The sequence below is a fragment of the Anticarsia gemmatalis genome, chromosome 27, assembly GCF_050436995.1.
Source record: "Anticarsia gemmatalis isolate Benzon Research Colony breed Stoneville strain chromosome 27, ilAntGemm2 primary, whole genome shotgun sequence".
NCBI lineage: Eukaryota > Metazoa > Arthropoda > Insecta > Lepidoptera > Erebidae > Anticarsia > Anticarsia gemmatalis.
In genome coordinates this window covers 1184471-1210421 of record NC_134771.1, presented here as the reverse complement: position 1 = coordinate 1210421, position 25951 = coordinate 1184471, and the positions used below count along the sequence as shown (strand labels likewise).

At 37.4% G+C, this 25951-nt stretch overlaps 1 protein-coding gene across 4 annotated transcripts; it reads left to right on the top strand.

Moving 5' to 3' along the window:
• Positions 1 to 204: 204 nt before the first annotated feature.
• LOC142984418 (uncharacterized) lies at positions 205 to 25796 on the top strand. Of its 4 annotated transcripts, none has more exons than XM_076131978.1 (5): positions 205 to 584; positions 16108 to 16277; positions 18574 to 18685; positions 19003 to 19092; positions 24734 to 24872. In XM_076131978.1, exons 1-4 carry the CDS (start codon positions 302 to 304, stop codon positions 19086 to 19088), a joined length of 651 nt encoding a protein of 216 aa, XP_075988093.1. In that variant the 5' UTR covers positions 205 to 301; the 3' UTR covers positions 19089 to 19092; positions 24734 to 24872. The 4 variants fall into 4 exon arrangements, with proteins under 4 accessions (XP_075988093.1, XP_075988094.1, XP_075988092.1 ...); XM_076131979.1 differs by having other exon boundaries at positions 206 to 584; positions 19006 to 19092; XM_076131977.1 differs by lacking the exon at positions 19003 to 19092 and having other exon boundaries at positions 206 to 584; positions 24734 to 25796.
• Positions 25797 to 25951: the final 155 nt, after the last annotated feature.

The following is a 25951-nucleotide window of genomic DNA, read 5'->3' as shown; positions in this document are numbered from 1 at the left end:
TTAAAAGTAAAAAAAAAACGCTTTCTAAATTTTCTACTCTTTTCTCCCATTTTCATAAAATCGCGCATTCGTACTTAAATCGTACAGGACTTGAATTTTAATAGGAAAGCGAAAGTTTGTAACTAAGTGTTTTTATTTGTTAACATAGTGTGCAGTTGTCTTTAGTCGAGTGAAAGAAGAAATGGGCGAACGACCTTTCCGAACGGCTCAGTTTTGACATGGCGGCCGGCGCGAAATGACGTTCGTTGTTTTTACTCCGTCGCGCGTATATTCCGAGAAAAAGTGAATTTAAAAATCATTAATGAATAAAATGATGGATTTAAAAGAAATAATCAAATGGTTCATACCGTGTTTTCATATTTTGCTATATAAAAAAGTGAAAATGTCGTGCTTGACTCGCATTTGTTTGTTTTTGATACTTTTTTTGGCGCGTCCCAGTTGTGGCGCGAACGTAAACAGTTTTAGTGAGGCTGATACCAAAAATGTAGTTAATTATTTAGATAATAATAACCAAAGTGAATATTTTGAAGTTAATAATAAGCAGATAAATGAAGAAAAGAGTTTGGATGTCGATACATCAGTCGGTAAGTAGAATTGATAAATACTATAAGTTCCGCGTAAATATAAGATCCGTTAGTATGAAAGTGGAACCCACTTTCAAATACTAAATAGTATATAGTTTTAGCCGGTCTAGGTATCTAATTGAAGGATGGTACAGTTAAACGGCCGTTTTGTTTACTAAATAGTTTCTCTAAATAAAAGCTAGAATTTCGCTTATGTACGAAATATTTACCATTAAAAAAAACAGCAGTTGCTGGCAGGAAAGATTTAGTAGAGCCTAATTGTAATGGCCTTAATTAATTAAAAAACAGCTTATCATACCAAACGTAAACAATATTTATACACAAAGGTGTTTTTCGTAGAATACATAAAGTGCTGTCTCAAACGGGATTCGCACTTGTGACCTGCTGGCTTACTCGAGGCAGAATCGAGTTTCAAATCATCCTAGTTTGATTCGATCGAATAACCATCGCTTAATCGTATGTTCATAATGTTACTTATCTGGAAATGTAAGTACGTATTGTAATTTATTTTTTAAATCCATTACTGTCCCACTGCTGGGCAAAAGGGTCGGCTCCCGAACGAGGACGGTTAGCCTTGAGTCCATCACGCTGGCTAAGTACGGGTTGGCGACTTTGAATGCCCTAAAGAAATGTATTAAACAAATTTTAGGCATGCAAGTTTTCATCACGATGTTTTTTCATCATCGTTAGAACAATTGTTAATTGTATTGTACTTATTTCATTCAAGACGTGAGATTCAGAAAACTTATACCTAATAGGTACCTACCTAGGTATATGTTTTTTCTATTGATTGGCATTAGAAACGGTGACCATTTCTCCAATGCGTGATATTAATATGTCTAGTTAGTGTAGTCAATTTACACCAACATGCAAAAAGGAGTTTTTTAACCAGAAGGAAAGTACGAAAAGGAAAGTCTTTATTTTTGACGTGAAACCAAATAGGCAGGTAGGTAGACAGGTAGGTAGGTAGGTACCTATATCGACAATATTATACAGTAAATAAATAAGTATCGAACTACATACGCGAGCCGAATATCTGATAAGCGATTTTTTCTTTTATTGGTCTAGGTTCAAAGAACTTCAACATTACTTAGCTAATGTTGAAGTCCTTAAAGCCGGCTGAAGGTCTCTACAACTGCCTGAAATGCTGGATACAACTTGAATCGGAACCGATTTGAAATTGTCTCCGAAAATAAATATGTTATTTTCGGAGACAGGTATTTCTAACGAGACGGAGTATTTCTAAAACCTCATTATGTATATTATATGTACACTAGTTATAGACCAGCTTTATTTTCAAACAGTCGCGATTTTTTTATCTAGTTACAAAAGCAGGAACACAAACTTAGAAAGCAAGAAATGTCTACACTATAAAATAATTGGAAAATCTACATATACCTATTGTATAGCCTATAGTTTAAATCCTCAATCGCTGTTTCGAACAATAAATCAATTGAGGCAATAACCTAGGTGTTAAATCCCAGACCATGATCCCAATTTTGACAATTGACAAAAAATCAACATTGTCCCGCTTAAACCCGGGCATTTCTGACTATGGCCTGACTTCGCAGGTTGTTTACCTCACTGATCGTTTACCGACCGATGAGTACAACAAACACTTTCATCATGTAATTAGCACATTGTTACACGCAGTTGATTGGTTCTTTATTGTTACACAGACGTGTGTTTTGTTTTTATCTGTGGATTGACATTTTTTTATAACGCCTCTTGAAGTGGGTAAGAAACTTGATAGTCTTGATTAATACCATTATAATTTGGCTGCCTCTGTGAAGCAGTCGGTAGTGTATTCAAAACACAGTTTCGGCCAAAATGTATCAAGATTATTCAAGATATTACTGAGATTTTTCGTCAAGAAATACTTAGTGGCTAGTGATGGCCGGAGTTATAAAGTTAGGGCGTATACGTATCCGTGACTTGGAGAGCTGGTAAAGCCATCAGTTATCCGACCAACCGGGCTATGAGGGTGTACCTGTGTACTGTGCACACACTTGGATAAAAGTCCTGCACCGTTAGGTGGTTTTAATAAAATCCGGTGTTATGTTATTCGAGGGTTCGATTGCACCACAGAATAAATATTAGGTCGGGGAAAAAGTCTTTTCGCATTATAGTATGTATGAACTTGTAATAAAATCTTGTCTCTACACAAAAAGCTCGATGTTTAGGTACCTCACGAGCTCACTGAAATAAACCTAATGAACCGTGTACTCATTTGTGATTCTTGAAGCCAAAGAGATTTTTTTATTACAAGTTCACACATACTGTAATGCGAAAAGATTTTTTTCCCGACCTAATATTTATGTGATACACATATAATAGTCGTAGATTTGTTTTTTAACCCAAAATTCTACCGAATACTGCAATTATTGTTCCAGGTTTCGTTTTCGTCACAGCAAAATTTGCAATGAATAAACCAAGATAATATATTTCCATTTCTTACTAATTTATTTATTGATTAGTCTAGAAATCAATTAACTTTTACGACTTGTTTTGAGCGATTGTTTGCAGGAAGTTTCTACAAATCGTTTAAGTTTTTAATTTAATTGGCGTATTAAATATATTAAGTTTTCGCCACATAATTGTTATGGTATTAGGGCTGAGATTAATTAAAATTGCCCACAATTAAGGAATATAAAATTGTATTAAAAACAAAAAAATATAGAACTCGACTCCTAGGTTACATTGAGATTCCCGTCATTTCTAAGGGCGTTCCAGTATACCAGGATATAGTTTCCGACAGTGTACGCTCGCATCTTTCTTGCCGGAAAAGATCTGATGCCAAAAATGGTTTATGGCCAGTTTCTTCATCAAAAGTAGCAGCCAAAGTATAGGAGTAAAGTAAAAATTACAGGCAAAGTTTCTTCAATTTCGAATTTACTGATAGTTTTATGAAGAAACAGATTTGCCTTTGCTACCTATATAAATGTCTACACAATGGTTTTAGCGGTAACTTTAGATATATGTGTAAAGAAACTGGCCCTTAGACTATATATGCCAAAGTATATATACATACCTATACTTACGAAACAACGGAATGGATTTTCATTCATTTCTCTAACTTTATCTGTAACAGTTAGAGGACCCTAAAATTCTATACACAGACGAAGTTTCCAGAAATAAGTAGATCTATAGTCTGCGTAGCAAGTAAATCTATATCTATACTTCTATACTAATATTATAAAGCTGAAGAGTTTGTTTGTTTGAACGCGCTAATCTCAGGAACTACGGGTCCGATTTGAAAAATTCTTTTAGTGTTAGATAGCCCATTTACCGAGGAAGGCTATATAACTTCACGCTACGGCCATTAGGAGCTAAGTAGGAACGAAAAATGATACAAAATCGGGGAAAATTCTCTCTTATGTGACGCAAGCGAAGTTGCGCGGGTCAGCTAGTAAAAAATACAATAGAAACTGTATACAGAAAAATATCAAGATTATGTAAGGTACCTAAATGACACTGTATCATAATACTAGCTGACCCGCACAACTTCGCTTGCGTCACCTAAGAGAATGGGTCAAAATTTTCCCCGTTTTTGTAACATTTTTCGTTGCTACTCCGCTCCTAATGACCGTAGCGTGATGTTATATAGCCTATAGCCTTCCTCGATAAATGGGCTATCTAACACTGAAAGAATTTTTCAAATCGGACCAATAGTTCTTGAGATAAGCGCGTTCAAACAAACAAACAAACAAACAAACAATCAAACAAACAAACTCTTCAGCTTTATTATATTAGTATAGATTAAAAGTCAGTTGAATAATAAACGTCACACAAATTATTATCTCTTTGTCTGATTTTATTATTTTATTTGTCTATCGTCCTTGGCTGATTTTACTTTTAGTGGCAATTATTTTAGTTCTAGACACATTTTCCATTCACTTTATAATGGTATATTTTCGTACCTCTCACGCAAGTGGTTGCAGATTCGAACCCGAGTCACCATCAATGACTTTTCGAAGTTACGAGTGTATTAGAAATAATGATCACTTGTTCCAACGGTGAAGGAAAACATGGTGATGCAACCTTGCATGCCTGAGAGTTCTTAACAGTTCTTGAAGGTATGCATAGTCCCCAACGCGCAATTGACCAACGCGGTAAACTCAAGGCCTTACCCCTTCCTCATCTCGGGAGCAGACCCTTGCCCAGCAGTGGTAGAGTAATAGGGTACATCTATACTAATATAATAAAGCTGAAGAGTTTGTTTGTTTGTTTGTTTGTTTGTTTGTTTGAACGCGCTAATCTCAGGAACTACTGGTCCGATTTGAAAAATTCTTTCAGTGTTAAAATGCCCATTTATCGAGGAAGGCTATAGGCTACATAACATCACGCTACGGTCATTAGGAGCGGAGTATCAACGAAAAATGTTACAAAAACGGGGAAAATTTTGACCCATTCTCTTAGGTGACGTAAGCGAAGTTGCGCGGGTCAGCTAGTTTATTTATAAGAAGATAACTTCGTGCTCTACATATATGTATACGATGCTTATTGAAAAACTACTTCATTGGTTTGTTTGTGTTAAGTTATGTTATCATAAGAATATTTTGTATCTTAAATTAGTGATTAATAAATATTATTATTATATTTTATTCCTTTCTGTGTTGCATTTCAAATAAACATCGCTAACTAAGATCGTTGACCTTACACCGTTTAACGACCAGAGCTAATACTGAAAACTGAAAGTGTATTGAATTGATTTCAGTCAATTAATGCGGTAATAATTTTTGTTTCGTTTATAATATTGAGCGTGACAGTCACGTAACGACAAAGATCAGGTTTATTGGTTTATCTCTCCGGATTTTATAACTGAACCAGCTTTTGCCCGCGACTTCGTTCGTTTTTTGTGGCTTAGGACAGAATTTTTATATAAACTTTCATCACCTATTTTCTCCCCTTAGGGATTGATTTGATCAAAATCCTTTCTTAGCGGATGCCTACGTCATAACATCTACCTGCATGCCAAATTTCAGTCTGATCCGTCCAGTGGTTTGGGCTGTGCGTTGATAGATCACTATGTCAGTCAGTCATTTACCTTTAAGTTATTTATATATGTAGGTAGAGGTACATGAGTACGTCCGGTGTTTGTCACTAAGATTGCGTTCTAAAGGAGAGACAAAAGTAAGAGCTATTTTTTAATAAATAAAACGAAACAGAGATAAAAAATCAAGACTGCTTAACTATATTAGAACTTCTATCAACGCCTAAATGAGACACGCGTAACAAAACATCTATAGATACCAAATCTCCTAATTTTCGAAATCTGTCAAAAAGCATATTATTATTTTTTTGGGAACTCGCTTGAGCGACGAGTGAATGAAACGAAGATTTGCCAATTACCTAGTCCATTGAAATGTTACATGAATTTTACATTTGTTAGAGGACGCAATTTTATTTTTGGAACATGTAGGGGGGGTCAATAGAAGCTTAACTTGAAGTTTGTGGGGTTGCCACTCTTGTCCCCCGGCCGCCATCTTGGAAAAGGGGGTGGAACCACTTTATTCGCTATATCTCAGAAACTATGCGTCTTGCAATAAAACTGTAAAAGCATAATTTGTAGCAAATTATTTTTCCTACAAATATGTTTCGTAACTTTTTGCCCTAAATTAAGAATTAAAGAAGTTATAAGCAAAAATGTGTTTTTTTTTTTACAAAAATTTTCTTTCCGTGACCGGTCTACTTCGTAGCGCTGTTACTGAGTTTCTAATTAATGAAGTTGAAAAATATCATAGGGATAAATTTTCCTCGAAAAATACTCTACAAGATTGGTCTGAGGTAATTTTTTGTATTTATACATAGCAGCTTAGCCTTTTTTCCAAACTATGTTGGAGTCGGCTTCCAGTCTCACCAGATGCAGCTGAATACCCGTGTTTTACATGGAGCGACTGCCTATCTGACCTCCACAACCCAGTTACCTAGGATATAAAACGATACCCTTCGTTAAGACTGGTTGTCAGACTTTCAAGCTTCTGACTACTGTTAACGACTGTCAAAGATCTTCGAAAATGACAGCCAGGACCCACAATTTAAAGTGCCTTCCGAAACATAGAGGAACTCGAAATGTGTAAGATGGTCACCCATCCACAGAAGAACCTCGGCAAGCGTGGCTTAACCTCAGAGATCGATCCGCGCGGCTGTCGTTAAAAAAAGTTATAGACTAATAAAGAAAATTGTTATAAAAAAAATTGCACTTTTTTGCTTATAACTTCTTTAATTGTTAATCTAGGGCAAAAAGTTATGAAACATATTTGTAGGAAAAAAAATTTGCTACAAATTATGCTTTTACAGTTTTATTGCAAGACGCATAGTTTCTGAGATATAGCGAATAAAGTGGTTCCACCCCCTTTTCCAAGATGGCGGCCGGGGGACAAGAGTGGCAACCCCACAAACTTCAAGTTAAGCTTCTATTGACCTCCCCTACATGTTCCAAAAATAAAATTGCGTCCTCTAATAAATGCAATATTCGGCCCTCAAATTGTAACATTTCAATGGACTAAATGCTTTCTTCGTGTTCACTCACCGTAGTACATTCAATTGTTAGACCTTTCAATTGTTTTTTTGCCCATTCTGTGTGGTCAATAGATTTTTGAAACACGATGTCTTGTATAAAGATAATTTCGATTATAAAGCTTCATATTTTTGTCCAAAATATTGTAGAAAGTTGTATTTTGTGAAGGGAGTCTTCTTGCATAGACAAAACGTACATAATATTATGTCTGTTATACCCAAAGGTGTAGGCAGAGATGTATGAAATTCACTCACGTTTCGCCATTAACAATGTTAGTCCCATGTAATAGGGGGTGAGATTGCCATTTACCGGGCACGTTACGAATCGGGCTACTATTAGGAAATATACTTATCTATATCCTAGATTAAAACATAGGATGCTATTTTACCCGGAGGCGGGATCCCGTGGAATCTATTCGACTTTTACGCGGACCAAGTCGCGGGTAGAAGCTAGTACTTATTAATCAGAAAATTTGTATTACTATACCCGACCCGGGAATCGAACCCGAGACCTCATGGTCAGCAGTCAGATACACTACCGACCGCGCCACACATAAGCGCAAAACATAATACCTATGTATTATAACAAAACAGAAAAACATACGTGAGAGAAACATACTATTAAATAAAACTATTAATCATGTTTATTATAATAAGTTATAGCATCTTATATCATACATTTAATGTTAAATTGCTGGCTATTTCAAATAATGTTTATTAAATTGTGTATTTTATGACTTCTAGAATTACAGTCTTTGTTGTACAACACAATTCATATTATTACAAAGAAGCTAGAAATCTATCTAGATTCTAGCTAACGCAGCTGTGCCTGCATTGCTTTTTGCTGTCTAAAACAGTAGGTAGGTACCTACCTATAAAGTTTAATGTCTTCTTTTGAGATATATTATTTCATACTACTACATACATACACACAGCAAATTGCGGTTTGGTGCCCCGGATACGAACCAGCGACCACTTGGTGGAGGTGCCAACTTATACCACTCGTCTATCACTGCATCAAAATAAATTGATAAAACAAACTTAGTTAACTCACACTGCGCCATTCTGTTTTAATTACTCAACTAAATCCTAGCATGATGAATCACAATTAACACAGTCATAGAAAGTGAGATCTTAATTGAGAGTAGCTTTGAGTAAAAGTGTTTAATTAATATGTTCACGCTTTTTAAGTTTACGGTACGAGCAGATTTTGAAGATTAGTCTAAATTATGTCTGTCTTTGTCTGTTTGTTTTGATAAATGTGAGAGAAATTGTAATTTTAATTATTCTTCAGATTACTTATGACTCTAGTTATTATTTGTCTTGAATAGCAGATTTTTTGGATCTGTATTTAAACACCAAGCTTTCTTGAATCATTTGTTTGAGTCTTTTTGCAAAAGGATTATCCTCTGCCCATTTATTTTGTTAGATTATACAGATTCCGCCTTTATAACTTTAAAATACATTTATTTCAAATACTTTTACACCATAATTGAGAGAAACTTTGATATTTACAAATTCAAACCTAAAAAATAATCCAGAATAACTCAACTTTCAACTGTTACCAACTTAAAAAGGACAGTTATCTATCTATGCGATGACCTTGCCAAGGGATGATTAACCTACAAACCTAAAAATTGTGTAACACGTTTTTCAAGAACCTAATTAGTTAACGACCAAGATGAAATAAAAAAAATCTTATTTCCTGCAAAACAATTATTTCAAAACTAATAATTATGGTCTAACCGAGCCTATTACAGTCTTGAACATTCAATTTAAACCGATAACAAGTTTAACAATGGACCTTTCACTAAACTTTCTCTGTTTATAAACAATTGTTGTTGTTGTTGATTGATAGTACGAAAGTATAACAATATTAGGGCTGTATTCTTATGTCAAATCGTGCAAAAATGTTGCCAAAGCAACATTGAACGCAATGTCAAAACTTGTGGCTATCCTACTAATATTATAAATGCGAAAGTTTGTGAGAATGTATGTGTGTTTGTTACTCTTTCATGCAAATATTACTGAACCGATTACGATGAAATTTGGTATATAGGTACTAATAGGTTGCTGAAGACCTAGAATAACACATATGCTACTTTTTAATCCGGAGTTCCGGAGGGATCGGAATTTACACGGGAAGGGTTTCGACGCGGACGAAGTCGCGGGCGGCCTCTAGTAAACCATAGTTCATAAAATGGTGAATGTAACCTATTACTATAATTACTGCTCAACCCACCTTAAGCCTACCCACCGTAAGACTATTTTCTGTACAATCTATACTATACTAATGTTATAAAGCTGAAGAGTTTGTTTAAAACGCGCTCATCTCAGGAACTACTAGTGCGAATTGAAAAAAATATTTTACCGTTGGATACCCTATTTATTAAGGAAGGCTATAGGCTATATATCATCACGCTACGACTAATAGGAGCAGAGTACCAGTAAAAAAAGTTTCAAAATCGGGGAAAATTTTGACTCATTCTCTCATATATGACACAAGCGAAGTTGCGCGAGTCAGCTAGTAATATTGTATCTATCTGTTTAATAAATTATTAAAATTTATAAAAAGCCCATGTACTAAGTTTACTTTACTACAAGTACTTTGAATACGTGAAGGTATGTTATAACGAGAAAGCGTGTACAAAATGTATTATCCACTAACCCGTTACGTCCATGTTTGGTGACGCAAACATACAAAAGTGCCGGTCTACACCATGAGCTCCGTAACTAATTGTTAGCTACTAGCTACTATGTAGAATTTCGTAACAGCTAGTCAAAAGAAACGTTAGACAATGAAAGCCTACTCTCGTTTTTTTAACGTAATACAGTTAACAAATGGAAAATGTTTGCTAATTAGCACACACACAAAAATAAATATCATCCTGGCCAATATTTGACTACGGCGCGGCTACCAGTTTAATTGAAACCAACTGTTCAGGACTTCGTTTATAACAAGGGTGTGCACAATACACAGGTACACTCTCTATTCTTCTACTTTCATAGGCAGGTGAGATGGCTTAGCTGACGACCAGTGAAAAAATAAGCCCAGGACCGACTGCTTTACATGCTCTCGGAGGCACGCAGTTTTGTTACCTCAACTTCCCTTTCCTTATCTTAACTAACTGCATGATTACCGTCTGGTGATCGCAAAGGTTTTCTGTATTCCTTTAAAAATTAAAAAAATTGAGGTTAAATAGTCGGTAGCGCGATTGTAATGCCCATGGTGTTACAGGCATTCATAAACCTCGGTAACAGCTTACCATCAGGCGAATCCTATGCTAATTTAGCACAAGAGTAATAAAAAAAGTTGGTTATCACCATCTACTGAATATCTCTTCCGTTTACTCATCCGGGTTGGATGTTTCATACAAAAAATAACGATGTTAGTGACTTTCATCATGATGTCACCTATTTGCAATTTCCTCACTCGCTAACGATCGAAAACGTTCCACTTTACTATGTTGTGTTATTCTGCTTGCGGAACTGCTATCAATAATTTGAGCATATAGTTATTTTGTTCCTGAGTTATAAGTTAGACACCCCGTCTAACGAAGAGAAAGAGTAGACCACTGTAACTAGAAGTCTTGAGTCTATAATATTCAATTAATACATATAAGTTGTTTGGTAAACCATAGTACAGTTTGGAATCAAATAACCGTGTATGAGTCATCCATTGGACATGATATTTATTTATTTAATATGGTTATTTATATGCTTTCCGAAAATGTTATCGTTAGTTCATCATCAGCCTAGCTTTTTTTCCAACTATTTCGGAGTCTCACCAAACGCAGCTGAATACAAGTGTTGGCAACCAGGCAACATCAAGTGAAGCTGCCGAAAAGAAAAGGAAGAAAAAGAAAAACATGGCGGCTGCTTTTGTTTTTTTTGAATTGATTACGTCAACTTACGTTTGTGAATTGTACTGTTATTCTTAGTTTAAGTATATTTTACCTGATTATAATTATTTAATGTAACATTTGCTTAATTTGAAAGGCTCCAATCGTTAGGACAGTATATTAATTTAACACAAGTATTTTACATGGAGCGACTGTCTATCTGACCTCCGCAACCCAGTTACCTGGATAATAATACGATACCATTCGGTAAGACTGGTTGCCAGACTTTCAAGCTTCTGACTACTGGTAACAACTATCCACCCTTGAAAATGATGGCCATTACCCACAATTTAACCTGTCTTCCGTAATCCATACTTTTAATATTATAAATGCGAAAGTAACTCTGTCTGTCTGTCTGCTACTCAATCACGCCTAAACTACTGAACCAATTTGCATGAAATTTGGTATGGAGATATTTTGATACCCGAGAAAGGACATAGGCTACTTTTTATCCCGGGAAAATGACGCATTTCCCGGGAAAATTCAGGTGGCGTACGAAGTCGCGAATAATCAAAATTATAATGACATTGAATTAACAAAATTCCGTTGTCATGGCAACTGTTTTAATGGCGGATATGCCTTAGCGCGACTTCGTTATATTTTGAGATATAAATAATCTTGAGAATATTTTTCGTGAAAAAAAAGCATATTTTATATCATCACGCTACGACCAATAGGAGCAGAGTAACAGTAAAAAGTGTTACAAAAACGTGGAAAATTCTGACCCATTCTCTCTTATGTGACGCAAGCGAAGTTGCGCGGGTCAGCTAGTGTTTTTTAAATCAGTTATGGTATGCAAAAGATTTTTTTTTGAAATAGTGAACAGAGGCCTGCAGATCACAGTCTTTAGAAAAAGCGAGGATAAGTAGTTTATTATTTAACATATACCTACAAAAACTGTTCTCAAATCAACACTGAATAACTCAACAAAATATATAAGTTCTTTTGCAGCAAAAATCTTCATAAGTTTGTTTGAAGATAGACCTTGTCATTTCAAGGTTACCTCTTCATCGAAGGGGAACAAATAATCTTCTTAGAACTTATCATATTGTAGTGTTTAATTTAAACTTAACTTTAATGAAACATATTGACCTCTTGAGAAGGTCGTGGATACTTCTAAAATATTGTGGGACATCTGGTTAAATAGTGAATAATTACTTTTTGGTGATAAAGTACCTACCCAATCAATCAAGTATAGCCTTTCTTCCAACTATGTTGGAGTCGGCTTTCAGTCTCACCGGATGCAGCTGGATACCAGTATTTTACATGCAGCGACTGTCTATCGGACCTCCAAAACACAGTTTACCTGGGTTATAACTGAGCAGCTACTTAGAATTGACATTTACACAGGAAAAAATAGGGACTAGGCAGTCAAAAAAACGGAAGTTAAATTACTACCAGTCAGGGGTGTATTTACCCTAGGGCTAGAAGGGCTATAGCCCGGGGCGGCAGGCCGCGAGGGGCGGCCCAGGGGCGGCCCAAGGGCGGCCGGTAGGCCGCCCCGAGGACTTAGGTTTGGACATTCGGAAAAGTAAAAAAAAATTAAGACGTAAGGCTAGAACGTGCCTGACCCACCTTTCCCAAGTATGCAAGCCGCCCCTTGTTATCTCCTGAACTGGTTGACCCGTGTATTTTTTTTACGCCTCGGTTTTGTTATGTCTGAAGTAAGTTTGATGCCAACATAAATATTTTAGTATTTAGCTTACGTCGCCCTGCGCAAGGTAATTTCTAGAAGTTCTAACATGTACTCGTCTATCTAGAAAAATAATAAAGTTAAACAGGCACCGGGGCGGCGGCGAAGCGGTGGAACAGAACAGAATTCATTCTGTGACGGTGCGAAGCTACTGAAGTGGAGTCAGTCTTTCTTGGAACTAATAACTATTTTGGGTCTCGGTATGTTTCAATGTTGATCGGCTCGCGTTGGGTTAGGCGCGTTGTTTTTACCCCTCGTGAGTCTACATCTTGTCGTGGTGAGGGGGCTAAGAAGTAACATTGAAAGGTTGAGGAAACAGCGATCGCGAGGAACAAACAAATACTGTGCACGTCCCTCTGCTTGCAGAGGACATAGGTGCGGGACAGGTGCCCACCGAGCCCGTCCTCCCACTGACGGCTCAGTGGGAGGACGGGCTCGGTGGGCACTCACACTGCCCCGAGCTGACGAAGAGCCAGGCCGCCGTCGCCCTCGTCAACGTAAACTCGATATCGTACACCCGCTCATCCTTGACCGAGGGCCTTGCCTTAACCGGCTGGGTCGCGAGGAGACCATCTCTTTGAAAATCCCGAGTAACTCCAGCAGTGGCGCCTCCTTTGGGGGCCTTGCGTGGTCAGAGAGCATTCGCTTTGCGAGGGGCTGGAGGGAATACCAGACGCAAGCGGCCACTGGGGCACCTCCCGCCCTCCAGAAGTATAAACGTCAGGAGTTTGGGGCGTCTACCTCGGTGGAACCATACTTGCTACCACACGCGGGAACTGTTTGGATAATATAAATTTGAAAACGAACCTACTTGATGTAAGGGGGAGAGGCGAGAAACTCATACCCGAGGAGATCGGGGGCAAGAGGCCAAGCTATCTTGACTGCGTACAGTCAGAGCACGCCCAGTTTTGCGTGATACTCCTCGGTGAGGACAAGATCGAAGATAGCTCGGGCGTCTAGTGTCGGATCCGACACTGACTCCGACATGCGCGTGGTTTTGGATGCAACTCATCTATTCGAAAGCGGCCGCCTTTGGCGGAAGAGACGACCGAGCCCCGAGTCAGAGGAGTCGGATGGGGTGGGGAAGAAAAAGAAAGCGCCGGGGAAGCGGGTGTCAGACAATGATCCCAAGGACAAATCAGCCATCCAGCTGGCGGACACCATCCTCACCAACCTGGTGGTTGGTGAGGTAGTGGTGGAGGTGGCCGACAAATCCGGACACCTCAAGGGGACCTTTATAAAGTCCCCCAAAGACGCTGCCAGGAATATCAAACTGGCAGTTTTGGAGTCGAGCAGGCAGTATACCATGAAGGAGAATCTGGCGCGAATCATCGCTTGCAAGCGGAGGTCGATCACATGTAGCGAGAAATCGCTCGCTCGGAGCCTCGTATCCGTCTGCCCCTAGTGGCAGAGGAGAAGGCAGCGGCACTTCCCGTGCCCGCCACTAGAGCGGTAAAGGCAATGGCACCAACCTCCGCGCCAGAAAAGCCAGGGGCAGCGTCCTGAGCTGCGCCGGCTAACGCATCCGCCGCAGCTCACAGATCCCCGGACCAAGGAGAAGCAGGGTAAATAGCCGCAGCCCTCTTACAGTGCGGTGGCTTCCAAACCACCGTTCACTAACCCGACGGCTGCCAATGAGTAGCAGTTCGTCGGGAAAAACAGCAAGGCAACAAAGGCGCCAAAGGCTACGGGAGCCGACAAAAAGGGCAAGAAAAAGAAGGCGCCCAAACTTCGGGCTCCGAAATCGGCTGCAGTGATCTTCACGCTGCAGCTGGAGGCGGCAAAAAGCGGTGTGACCTACAAAGACGTTATTGGGGACGCGTAGGGCAAAATAAACCTGGCCAACAATGGAATACTCCGCTTCGAGGTTGCGGCTACGGGAGCTCGAATGTTCGAGCTCCCAGGGGTAGCAGGGGCCGGAAAAGCGGACGCCCTGGCCTCTAAATTGAGGGAAGTCATCAGGGAGGACACTATCCGAGTGTCCAGGCCCACAAAGGCCGCGGAATTGAGCATTATAGGTCTGGACGATTCTGCCTCCCCAGAGGAGGTGAAGGTCGATTAAAGCCGATTTCATAAATAAAATTGATTCGGACAATGTAAAAAACGAATTTGCTAAAAATTAAAATAATGTTTAGTTTTTTTCATGCCTTGATGGGGCGGAAAGCTAGCGGAGCCCGGGGCGCACCATCCTTAAATACGCCTCTGCTACCAGTTATATATGAACAGTCTATTGTATATCGGGTGGTCCTACTTTAAATAAAACTGTCATTGTATGGCCAGAATTTAATTGTTATTGCTGTTATACAATAGCTCGTAATCTTTCAAATATGGTAGTGTTATGGTCAAATAAAGGTTAGGGTACTTGAACAGTTCTTTGAAGTGATAGTTATTTTCGATAACTGCAATGTCTGATGATGATGACTTAGGTACTGTACCAAGATATATGGTTAAAAGTATTTGGCATAATCATGTAGACCCTTGCCTACCTATTTCGTCTTTCTTATATATTTTTGAATTTCGTACGGAACTGTGCGTACCGGTAGGACCCACAGTTCGATTATTCCTTTCTACACTCAAGGAAAATCACCGATTTCAGTGATCTTTGGCAAAACTAATAGGATATACTACTTGGGTTATTGTGATGGGGTGCTTATAGATAAGACTATGGCGCCTGTCTATAACAATGTTAAAAACATGTAAAAATGGCAGACAGACTTATTCAAGCCCGAGAGAAGTATTTATTAGTTGCTAGTACATTAGACATGGTCTAATATAAATTGACGTTACAAACTTGTTATCAAACATGAGTTAACAAAAACAGCTGTATCATTGAGACAATGTCACTGCGAGGTATGCGAAGAAAGTGGACCACGGACCGCGGTATAACAGATTCGAACCGGTTTTCACTCCGATGAGCACGTGCTTCCGGCGAACATTCGTACTCACTGATATATTGGGGAAATATAGTATTGATTTATTGTACAAATGCACGTTTGTACCTATTTCGTTTATAGTCTTTCATCATCTTATGGAAAATTGGAAACAAGCTTGCGCAGGAATATTTATAGTAAAGCTTATGTTACGTAGATATAGTTGCTTGTAATCCCATTCGCCTCTTAACCTGGACAGGTAACTGAATAGAATTTCGATAATTGCTAGCTTTTTGAGAATAAGAAGAGATCGACACTAGTTTGGAATAATATTTGAAACGATTTAATAAATCTCGTTAGAATTGTTTTTTTTTGATTCACCTGTAGATTTGCAGTCGAGGCTGACCAAAATCAAAATTAGCAAATACTTTAGTCACGGTCGTTACAATTATTTAATCAATGGCTCGAAAAGGTCATACCTAAGTCCAAATCTGATGTTTTTAAATTTCACATCTAATGGAACCCCCTCTCCCTTCCAGGCAGGACCTTCGGCCGTCCCATGAAGAAGATGATGCAGGCCCTCATTCCACTAGCCTTCCAGATCGGAGCCGCCTCCACCTGGATGGTAGTAGCCGCCGTGGTTGGAGTCAAGACCTTGCTGGTCGCGCTGGTGATTCTCAAGATATTGCTGGTCGCTGGAGCTGCTAAGGTATGACCATTTCAAATACTTTGTACGAAGTTTACGAAATCTTTACTAACCTTATAAAGCTGAAGAGTTTGTTTGTTTGAACGCGCTAATCTGAAGAACTATTGGTGCAATTGAAAAAATATTTTACTTTTGGATAGCCTATTTATTGAGGAAGGCTATAGGCTATATAACATCACGCTACGACCGACAGGAGCAGAGTACCAGTAAAAATTGTTACAAAAACGGGGAGAAATGTAATAAAGGAAATTTTGATTTTGATAATGGATTTGAGCATTACTTGCGGCGCCCATACCAAGCTGCGCTCACCGGTCGGTTAACGATCAGCAGGTTAATTTAATCTTGGCGCGGTCTTTCTATAGATGGGTGATCCCATAGTGGTACTTAAACTGGGCGTCTCCGTGCTTCAGGTGCACGATAAAAGTCAGTCCTGGTTGTTGTCTATTAAGATAACAGTCGTTAAGCTACGTCAAAGACCTTCGAGCGAGTTGAACACACCTTATAGTTAAGTTAAGAAAAAATCAAAAATAATCTATTCTATGTGTATTCTAAATAAAAACGAGGTAAGGCGGTCGAAATGATTATAATTGCAGGCCTTTTTAGTTTTGTGTGTGTATCACTCATTAGGGTGCGTCCACATCTGGCGAACGTGCCGCGAATGTGCAGCTCGCAAGCCGTTTGCGAGCTGCGCGCGTGCAGTCACGGCAATAGTTTGGTGCGCCTCTTTAGCGCAACTCATACAAGGCTCGTATAAAGGCGTGCGCGCGGCGCGCGATCTGCGCGTACTCAATCCTCGCGCTTACAGTTCCATTTACTGGCTCAGTACTTTCGAAGATGTCGGACGACACTAGTGCTTTTAATATAATTGCTGCATCATTAGCTATTATATTACTGATAAAAAGGAAAAAAAAGAGACAACGGCGTTGGCGGGTAAGTTAGGGGTGCGGGGATTGAGACGCGGGTGGAAGGAAGACGCGAGCCGCTAGCGCGCCGCCCGCGCGCTGATCGCGTACGGCGCTTAGGTTGCGCGTGAACTGCGCGCGGGCGGCGCAGGAGCGGCGCTCGAACAAAATTGTACGCGCGCAGCTCGCAAACGGCTCGCGAGCTGCACATTCGCGGCACATTCGCCAAATGTGGACGCACCCTTAGAGAACTTTCTATGCGATCTACTTTATTTTTTGGACATGCCAAATGTTAATCTTAAAAATGGTCAGTTTTTTAATAAACTGTTACTATTATTATGTTCAATCCATATTATTAATTTTTTTTTGAGTCTAGATATGAAAACGTCAGCGAAAATTTAAAATTAATGTTAGATCACGAGGTTTCGAGTTCGATACCTGAGTGAAAATATTAGTAAATTTAATAACCAGCTATGTTTCATTTGATACAAATACGTACTTATTAAAAATCGTTTGTTTGTATATTGAGCTTTCACGGCTAAATTGTTAGACCGATTAAAATTGTATAGATTACAACCCAGAAACGGAGTTAAGATCGTTAAAATAAAATCTCACGGGCGGTGCTGCAGGCAATAGCTAGTTAACAATGATAATAAGTCATCATAATTATAACATAAGACATCTTTTCTCTCTTTCTAATTAAAGCTCAATTATATCTCCATCTCTTTCACTCGTAAGTTAAGTATGGCACTTTCTCTAATAACGCGAATATGTAAAAATATTTAAATATAATGACCTTGTACGGGTCACAGTCAATGTTTTATAGGCTTTTGTTTGTATGTATGTCATAAGCGTCATAATTTGAATGGCTAATGAGATAAAAGGCACTTTGAAAGTGCTAGGTTCGATTTTTTTAAATAGTTTTTGCGAAGTCATTTTTCTGAGCTCTAGGGTTATTTTTTGTATAATTCTGATATGATATGACCGTCAGACCGTCATCAGTTCGATTTCCCTATCAAGTAAAGTATTGTTAATGATTAGTAGAACGATATATAAATATTATCGACTACCAGCCGCCTGCGGGTTTGTCTACCATAGTATAGTCCACGTTCCCGCTTTCTCAGCATTTCTGCTGCTCCTATCTTATCAGTCATAGCGTGATGTTATAAACCCTATAGCCTTCCTTAATAAACTATTACTATTCACCACAAAGATATTAATTCTATTCGAAGCTGCAGTTCCTGAGATTGGGGCATATAAAAAAGCAGACCCTTTAGGTTATTTATTATGTTATTTATTGTTTATTATATTGTTAAGTAATTAAGTATAGACGTAACTCAAGCCAGTCTTTTTTGTCTTTATCAATGTTTAACTAATCATAATCTGTATACTTCCAGTTCGGCGCACTCTTCGGCCAGAAGGCACATGGGCACGGCTGGGAGCCTCCCCATCAGAAAGAGATCCACCTTCACATCCATGGCCAGCAGGGAGCCCATGAAGAACACTTTTGTAAGAGAATATTTTTATATTCATGTTTGAAATTGAGGGTAGATCCAAAATTCATCTTTATTTTGAATTTTTAACCGACTTCAAAGAAGAAGGAGGTTCTCAATTAGACTGTATTTTTTTACTATAACCTAAATAAATCATGCCATTTGCAGGTTCTCTTCTGAATTGAATAATAAAATAGATTTTACGCCAGTTGTGGCGCGGTCGGTTATGTAACCAACTGCAGATGAAGTCTCGGGTTCGATTCCCAGGCTACAGCAGTCAGTTTCATATAAACCGGCCATATGACAATTTTATTAAAAGAACCACAATCTCAGCAGATCAACCACTCAAACAGCCGGTATATTACCCTCAACCGTATGCTCCTGCAACCAGGTCGGATGTGGAGCAACCGAGACGGTAGACTTGTAAGTCAGGAACCAATACGCACCATGTACTGTTATGCAAATCTTTGGCTTGGAGAGTGAGGGTGGACTTTTTAGGAGGGGTAGGAGAAAGGGGTAGATCTTAATGTTTGGTAAGGGATTGCCTTAGGGGGAAATGGGTTTTGGTGGTTAGAATAGATTTTATTTCGATTTTGAAGGGTGGGGTCTGTTTATTTGGGTTTCGTAAGGGGATTACGTTCGTTTTCTGGGAGAATCATTATTTAAATTCGAGTATAAGTATCTTTTTTCTTTGGGTTCTTACTGAATTTTGGCCTCTATATGTAGCGGGTATAAGGGCTAAGGATCCCCTTTTCGAGATATTTAGAACTTATTGCCTCCTTATTAAACTGACTGCCTCCGTGGCGCAGTGGTTTAGGTCACCACGCCGATACCACTGCATCGGGAGGTCGTGGGTTCGATTCCCACACGGAGCAATTATTTGTGCGGCCCACAAATAATTGTTTCGGGTCTGGTTGTGCTTTATGTCCGTTGTTTGTATGTTTGTAAAAGTCCCCGCGACACAAGAGCAATTCTTAGTGCGGGAGTTGTCTTTTTAAATTAAATTAAAATTATTTTAATATTAAGAAGTTTAGTCTGCATTCGTTCATCTATGATCCAATACCTATACAGGGTGTCCCAAAACTCAACGATAATCCGAGACAGGATGAAAGGCCAAGTCATACCGGCTATAGGAAAAATAAGAAAAAAATTCCATATCACTTAGTTCAGCAATAATAGACACTTTTCAAAAAAGTTGAAATTCCACACCCTTGGTCGCATTTTCAAGTCCTGTGATCACCAATGTTACAATTTCGCTGTGTTTTTTTGAATTTCGTGATCTTAATTAAATATGCTATTAATCGTATAACAAATTAATGCACAAAACATTGTTAATTTAATTAAAAAAGTTAAGTTTTAGTGAGTCATCTTTCTCAAAAATATCGTTAGTCAACTTTGACGCTTCATACTGAAAAAAAAATGTACTACACTACCCTTGGCAAGTTATTTCAAAAGTTGGCGCATTTAATCAAGATTTCAAAATAGTATAACACTTGCCACTTTTCTTGCCATTAAAAACGTTATTTTTATTTGAACGAAGAGTATCCCCGCAAATGGATCGGACGCAGTGGTACAATTTTATGGCATCCTCGTTCAACCGATCTAAATCTAGTAGATATTTTTTACTGGGAATGCATAAAAGAATAAGTCTTTTCAAAATCAATACAAAATCTATCAGAACTTCGCCAGAAAATTGACACAGCGTCAGAAGAAATAAATGCAAGGAATTTTGCTTGACTGGTGAAAAAATCTTTTGTACGTCGTTGCAGAGCCTGTATTCGTGCCAGAGGAAAGCAATTATTTTCAGTAAAGATGTAATTGAGTCAGTCCATAACAAATATTTAATGTAATAAACATAATAGGTTATAATAATTAAAAAAAAAACAATGAACGAACCATCGATCTTATTTAATTATTCTCCTTAAACTAAAGTAATTCCGAATTGTTTTCCTCTAGCATGAATTCAGGCTCTGCAACGCCTTACAAAAGACCTTTGCACCGGTCAATCAAAATTCCTTGCATTTATTTCCTCTGACGCTGTGTCAATTTTCTGGCGAAGTTCTGATAGATTTTGTATTGATTTCGAATAAACTTTTTCTTTTATGCATTCCCAGTAAAAAATATCTACTGGATTTAGATCAGGAGAACAAGGAAGCCATAAAATTGTACCACTGCGTCCCATCCATTTGCGGGGATACTCTTCGTTCAAATAAAAATAACGTTTTTAATGGCAAGAAAAGTGGCAAGTGTTATACTATTTTGAAATCTTGATTAAATGCGCCAACTTTTGAAATAACTTGCCAAGGGTAGTGTAGTACATTTTTTTTTCAGTATGAAGCGTCAAAGTTGACTAACGATATTTTTGAGAAAGATGACTCACTAAAACTTAACTTTTTTAATTAAATTAACAATGTTTTGTGCATTAATTTGTTATACGATTAATAGCATATTTAATTAAGATCACGAAATTCAAAAAAACACAGCGAAATTGTAACATTGGTGATCACAGGACTTGAAAATGCGACCAAGGGTGTGGAATTTCAACTTTTTTGAAAAGTGTCTATTATTGCTGAACTAAGTGATATGGAATTTTTTTCTTATTTTTCCTATAGCCGGTATGACTTGGCCTTTCATCCTGTCTCGGATTATCGTTGAGTTTTGGGACACCCTGTATATCTTTTTCAAAGGATAATTATTAGATATATCTCTTCAGAGATAAAAGACTACTTGACAACTGCATCGAAGTACTACCAATCTTGTTAGGGCTCCAGAGGTATGTGGTCCGCCTCCACTAAAAAGCTTGTGTTCTATGAATCTAGCAATGTGCCTAGACATGGCTAGAATTCTTGTTTCTTCATACAACAATTTCAGCAGCGTATTTTCCTGAACTCTTTTCAATCATGCTTTTGATTGTAAAGGCTACCTATATTTTATTACATCAATTTATCTTTTACAATAATAAAATGTATCTTTTTATATATTAAAGTGTCATAATGTTAGCGATCGTACTCCTTCGAAATGGCTTGACCGATTCTCATGAAAATTTGTGAGCATATTGAGTAGGCCTGAGAATCGGTCAACATACATTTTTCATACTTCTTAGTGATAAGGGTTTCCCACTCTTAACATTAATTTTATTTTAAGACACTTTTTTTATTATGTCGCATTAAAAAATACATACGACTCTTAATTTTTACCCTTTTCTCACCAACCTCTATTTTTATATCTATTTAATAGCTATATAGTATAATTTATATAGCAAACAAGGTTTGCAGAGTCAGCTAGTTATTATATAAAACTTCCTTTACTGACTGACTGATGGAAAGCTGTTTACTGTTTTAAAGTGTTTACTTTCACGTAAATATCTTTAAACATGCTAATTATCGGTTATCCGTCCCACCGGACTATGAGAGTGAAGTAATATAGAGTGTACCTGTGTATTGAGCACCCTTAGTCGTCTAAAATCCTAAAACCTCAAGTTCGATTCCCGAGTCGTGTAAAATTACTTACAGGCACGGTAAATGACAATAAGTGGGCCACTCGCTGTGGCCACTTCTGCCTACACCTTTGGCTATAACAGGCATGATGTCATAAAATAAAATATGACACTTCTTGGCCTAGTCAGAAAACAGCAATTTAAATATTTCACGCTCATCACATACACATAAAAAACCTATTATTACCATATTAAAAATACTATTATTACTGTACTTATGAAAGTTTCAAGTCTTTTTTTTTTTGGTTTTTACTCATGACGTAGGTATAGTATAAGTAAGGTGTGTCGATGATAAAAAATGAGAGCAGTGAAAGTTATTAATGTATGATACTATAGTAATATACCGCAAGAAGAATTTAATATGTTGTTATATTTTCGAGGGCTTGATGATATTTCTATGTATATCGTCAAATTCAAATTCAAATTATATTTATTTGCAGAAAATATGGTACAAGAGGTGGTTTACAATGTAAATTATTTGGTATCACATATTTTGTCATGAAGATGACATGCAAATAGGGTATACGAAAATCGCACAATTATGAAATGTATTATTACTATGGTTATTACATTTTTTGTCACTTTCAATCAATTTTGAAACTGTATATGAGTGAAGGACACAGAACATTTGGCGACGTTTGGCGAAGTGGTCAACGTCGTCACCTTGCCGCAATAACCGTAGCGTCGCGTATAGTGCGTTCGAATCCCACCCGGGACAAATATTTGTGTGATGAGCACGAGTATTTGTTCTGAACCTGGTTGTCAATTTATCTTTATAAAGTAAGTGTGTATTTAGAAGTATATAAGTATGTTTATCAGTTATTTGGTTACTATAGTACAAGCTCTGCTTAGTTTGGAATCAAATTACCGTGTGTGAGTTGTCCAATAATATTTATTTATTTTAATAACCACGTAACCACGTTATACAGAGAGACTATCAGACTAGACTACGTTTAGCAGTGATAGCCGAGTGATTTATGTTGGCACCTCCCACTCAATTGGTTTCAGGTTCGAACCCGAGGCAGCACACCAATAATGACTTTTCGAAGTTATGTGTGTATTAGGAATCAATTATAACTTGTTCTAACGGTAAAGAAAATAGTCATGATGCAACCTTGCATGTCTGAGAGTTGTTTAGAACAGCACTTGGTCAGCGTGGTGGACACAAGGCCTAACCCCTCCCTAGTTTGGGAAGAGACCCAAAGCGTGGGACATTAATGCGTTATTTTATTTTTAGTTATATTGTGAAGGGCTTGATGTTATTTTTATGTAGCGACTAGGAGCCACACGTTACTTTTCTCATTTTCACATAAATTTGTTTGTTTTTAATTCATATTAGTCATAGCTTGATATTATGTAGCATTCCTCAATAAATTGAGTATTCAACACTTAAATATTTTTTCTATTTCTCAGATAAGCACATTCAAATAAACAAACTGCAATTTTATGATATTAGTATAGATATCACGCTTTTTTCCCATAGGAGTTTGTAAATATCTGTCAAAATTCCGTCTGATTAGCTATCTGATACTTATCCGAAGGTATTTCAAGGTAAAGTTAGTATTTAACTGTACTTATAGTTCGTTAACATCGATCCCGGTCAAGTCTGAACCAGTCTTATCTAGGTCTAGCACCCTCTTATAGGATAGGAGGTCAGCAGATGCTTATAGTGGGATAACTGTTTTTGCGGTCCAATCGTGTATGAGACAGCTGATCGAAAGTTTGCGGGTTCGATTCCCGAGTTAAGCATATTTTATAATAGAGAGTAGAGTTCTTACGCCAGCCAATTTATTATCATGCCGTCTCTTTTACTCATACGCAACAAGAGTGAGACAACTCATTATATAATTGTAATGAAAGTATACAGTTATATGTATGTATGAAATAAAAACAAAATTAAAGAAAGTATCTCTTGTATGTAGGTGATTATTTTACATGGGTAAGTCGTGAGATACGTACTAAAAAATGGTAGTTTATAATATTATTGTGAGCGTGGTTTCTTCCGCGATAGTTTTTGTGTTGAATAATGTAGCCTGAGGCTTTCTTTGGGGAGTTCAGCCTATAACTTTGTTAAAAAATATCCTTTATGGTGTAGCTTTTAAGACGAAAAGAATTGATAATTACAGTAATATTCAAAACCCAATTGTTTTCAATGTCTTAATTATTTTCTGTAATGTAATCTTACTTATTTTAGCTATACAAGACAGCATTAACAGATTTCCAGACTTTTTTAAATTACAACGTCCTCTGTACTTCAAATCCAGTACTATTTTAATTTCAACTAGTTTAATTTCGCTAGTAAAGTGATAGATGGCGCTATAAGTACTTTAAGTTTTGTAGTTTTGCAATCTATGTTACGACAATCTTGCGCTTATTAGCAAAGATAATTAAATGTTACGTTATTTCTAATTTGTTTCATTCAACAACATCCTTTACTTTTCAGGTTTCGTTAAATCTTCAAAAACACTTTCTATATATACGCCACACACCTCTCAACTACACAATGAGCACACTTACTAGTTCACCACAAATCCGTTAGATGTCGCTAATCTAAAACATTTGTTACAGCTCCATGGAACAGAGATGGCGCCACTCCCGCAACAGCTGACACGAAAAACATCAATGTGGTCCTCAACCCTTATGCTTCTGGACCTCAGACAATTAGCACTCCGTATGGAAATTATGTTAAAATAGACAATCAACAGGCTTATGCTCAATCTTTAAGTAGTTTAAATACTTAACACCGTGTAATTAGGTGAAAATTGTAATGCAAATGGCAGATTTTATGCATTTTATAGGCAGGTCTTATGTAAAGGATAAACCTATATCTATATGTACAGAACTTTTCTGTTACCTACTGAGTTAGTGACTGACAGACTATTATTATATTTTTATTATTACAGACAACGCACAGCTGAAACTACTGAAAAAGACTATACATATAATCCTATCAAGAAGGTTTTGATAGACGATTTCTAACACCTGTTAGTTTTTCTACTTATCATAACTATGAATTTAGTACTTAAAAAACAATTAATAGCAGTCCATCTATTCGCCTCGTAATAATTAAATTAGGTCCAAATCTAATAAACAGTAATTTTTAATCTGCCTGTTAAATCAGGCATGTGCTGTTAAATTATGTTTTCTCTCTTTCCCTCTTATAGTAAAGAAGTAAGATGGAAAGATATAAAACATAGTAAGTTGAACTTAGTCTTGCATTTGACAGATTTTTTCATCATGGGATAAAATTAATAATTTGTCAATTAATGAAAATTGATTCATACTTCAAAATTGTAATAATTTCTCTTAGTTATCTGCTCCTAGCTCGAACTTGGTCAGCGTGTAAGGCCTAACTCCTCCCTTATTCCGGGAGGAGATCCTTGCCCAGCAGTGGGACAGTAATGGGTACAATTATTAATTATCTGACTATGGAATAAATCTGCCTTAAATAAAATGTTTCGTAAAAGTAGGAACCTAAGTAATTTCTATTGTCAATCTTTCAGTGCTTGATTTTAGGAATTCCTAAATATCCTAGGCTTATATAAGCTTTTGTTACCAGTAATTATTATATATAAATGTATTATTTATTTTATATTTAGTTTAATTAAGAACAATTTTGGTTGAAATTAAATTATTTTTAGATTAGGTGTTGTTTTATTCTTTATCCTACGTGTTTGTTGTCATAGACATTAATTTTAGTTAGATTTTTTGATGTATAATAGAATACGAGAATTAACGCGAACACGCATTTTACCTTATAAATAATGCCTAACGTTTCGGCACAGG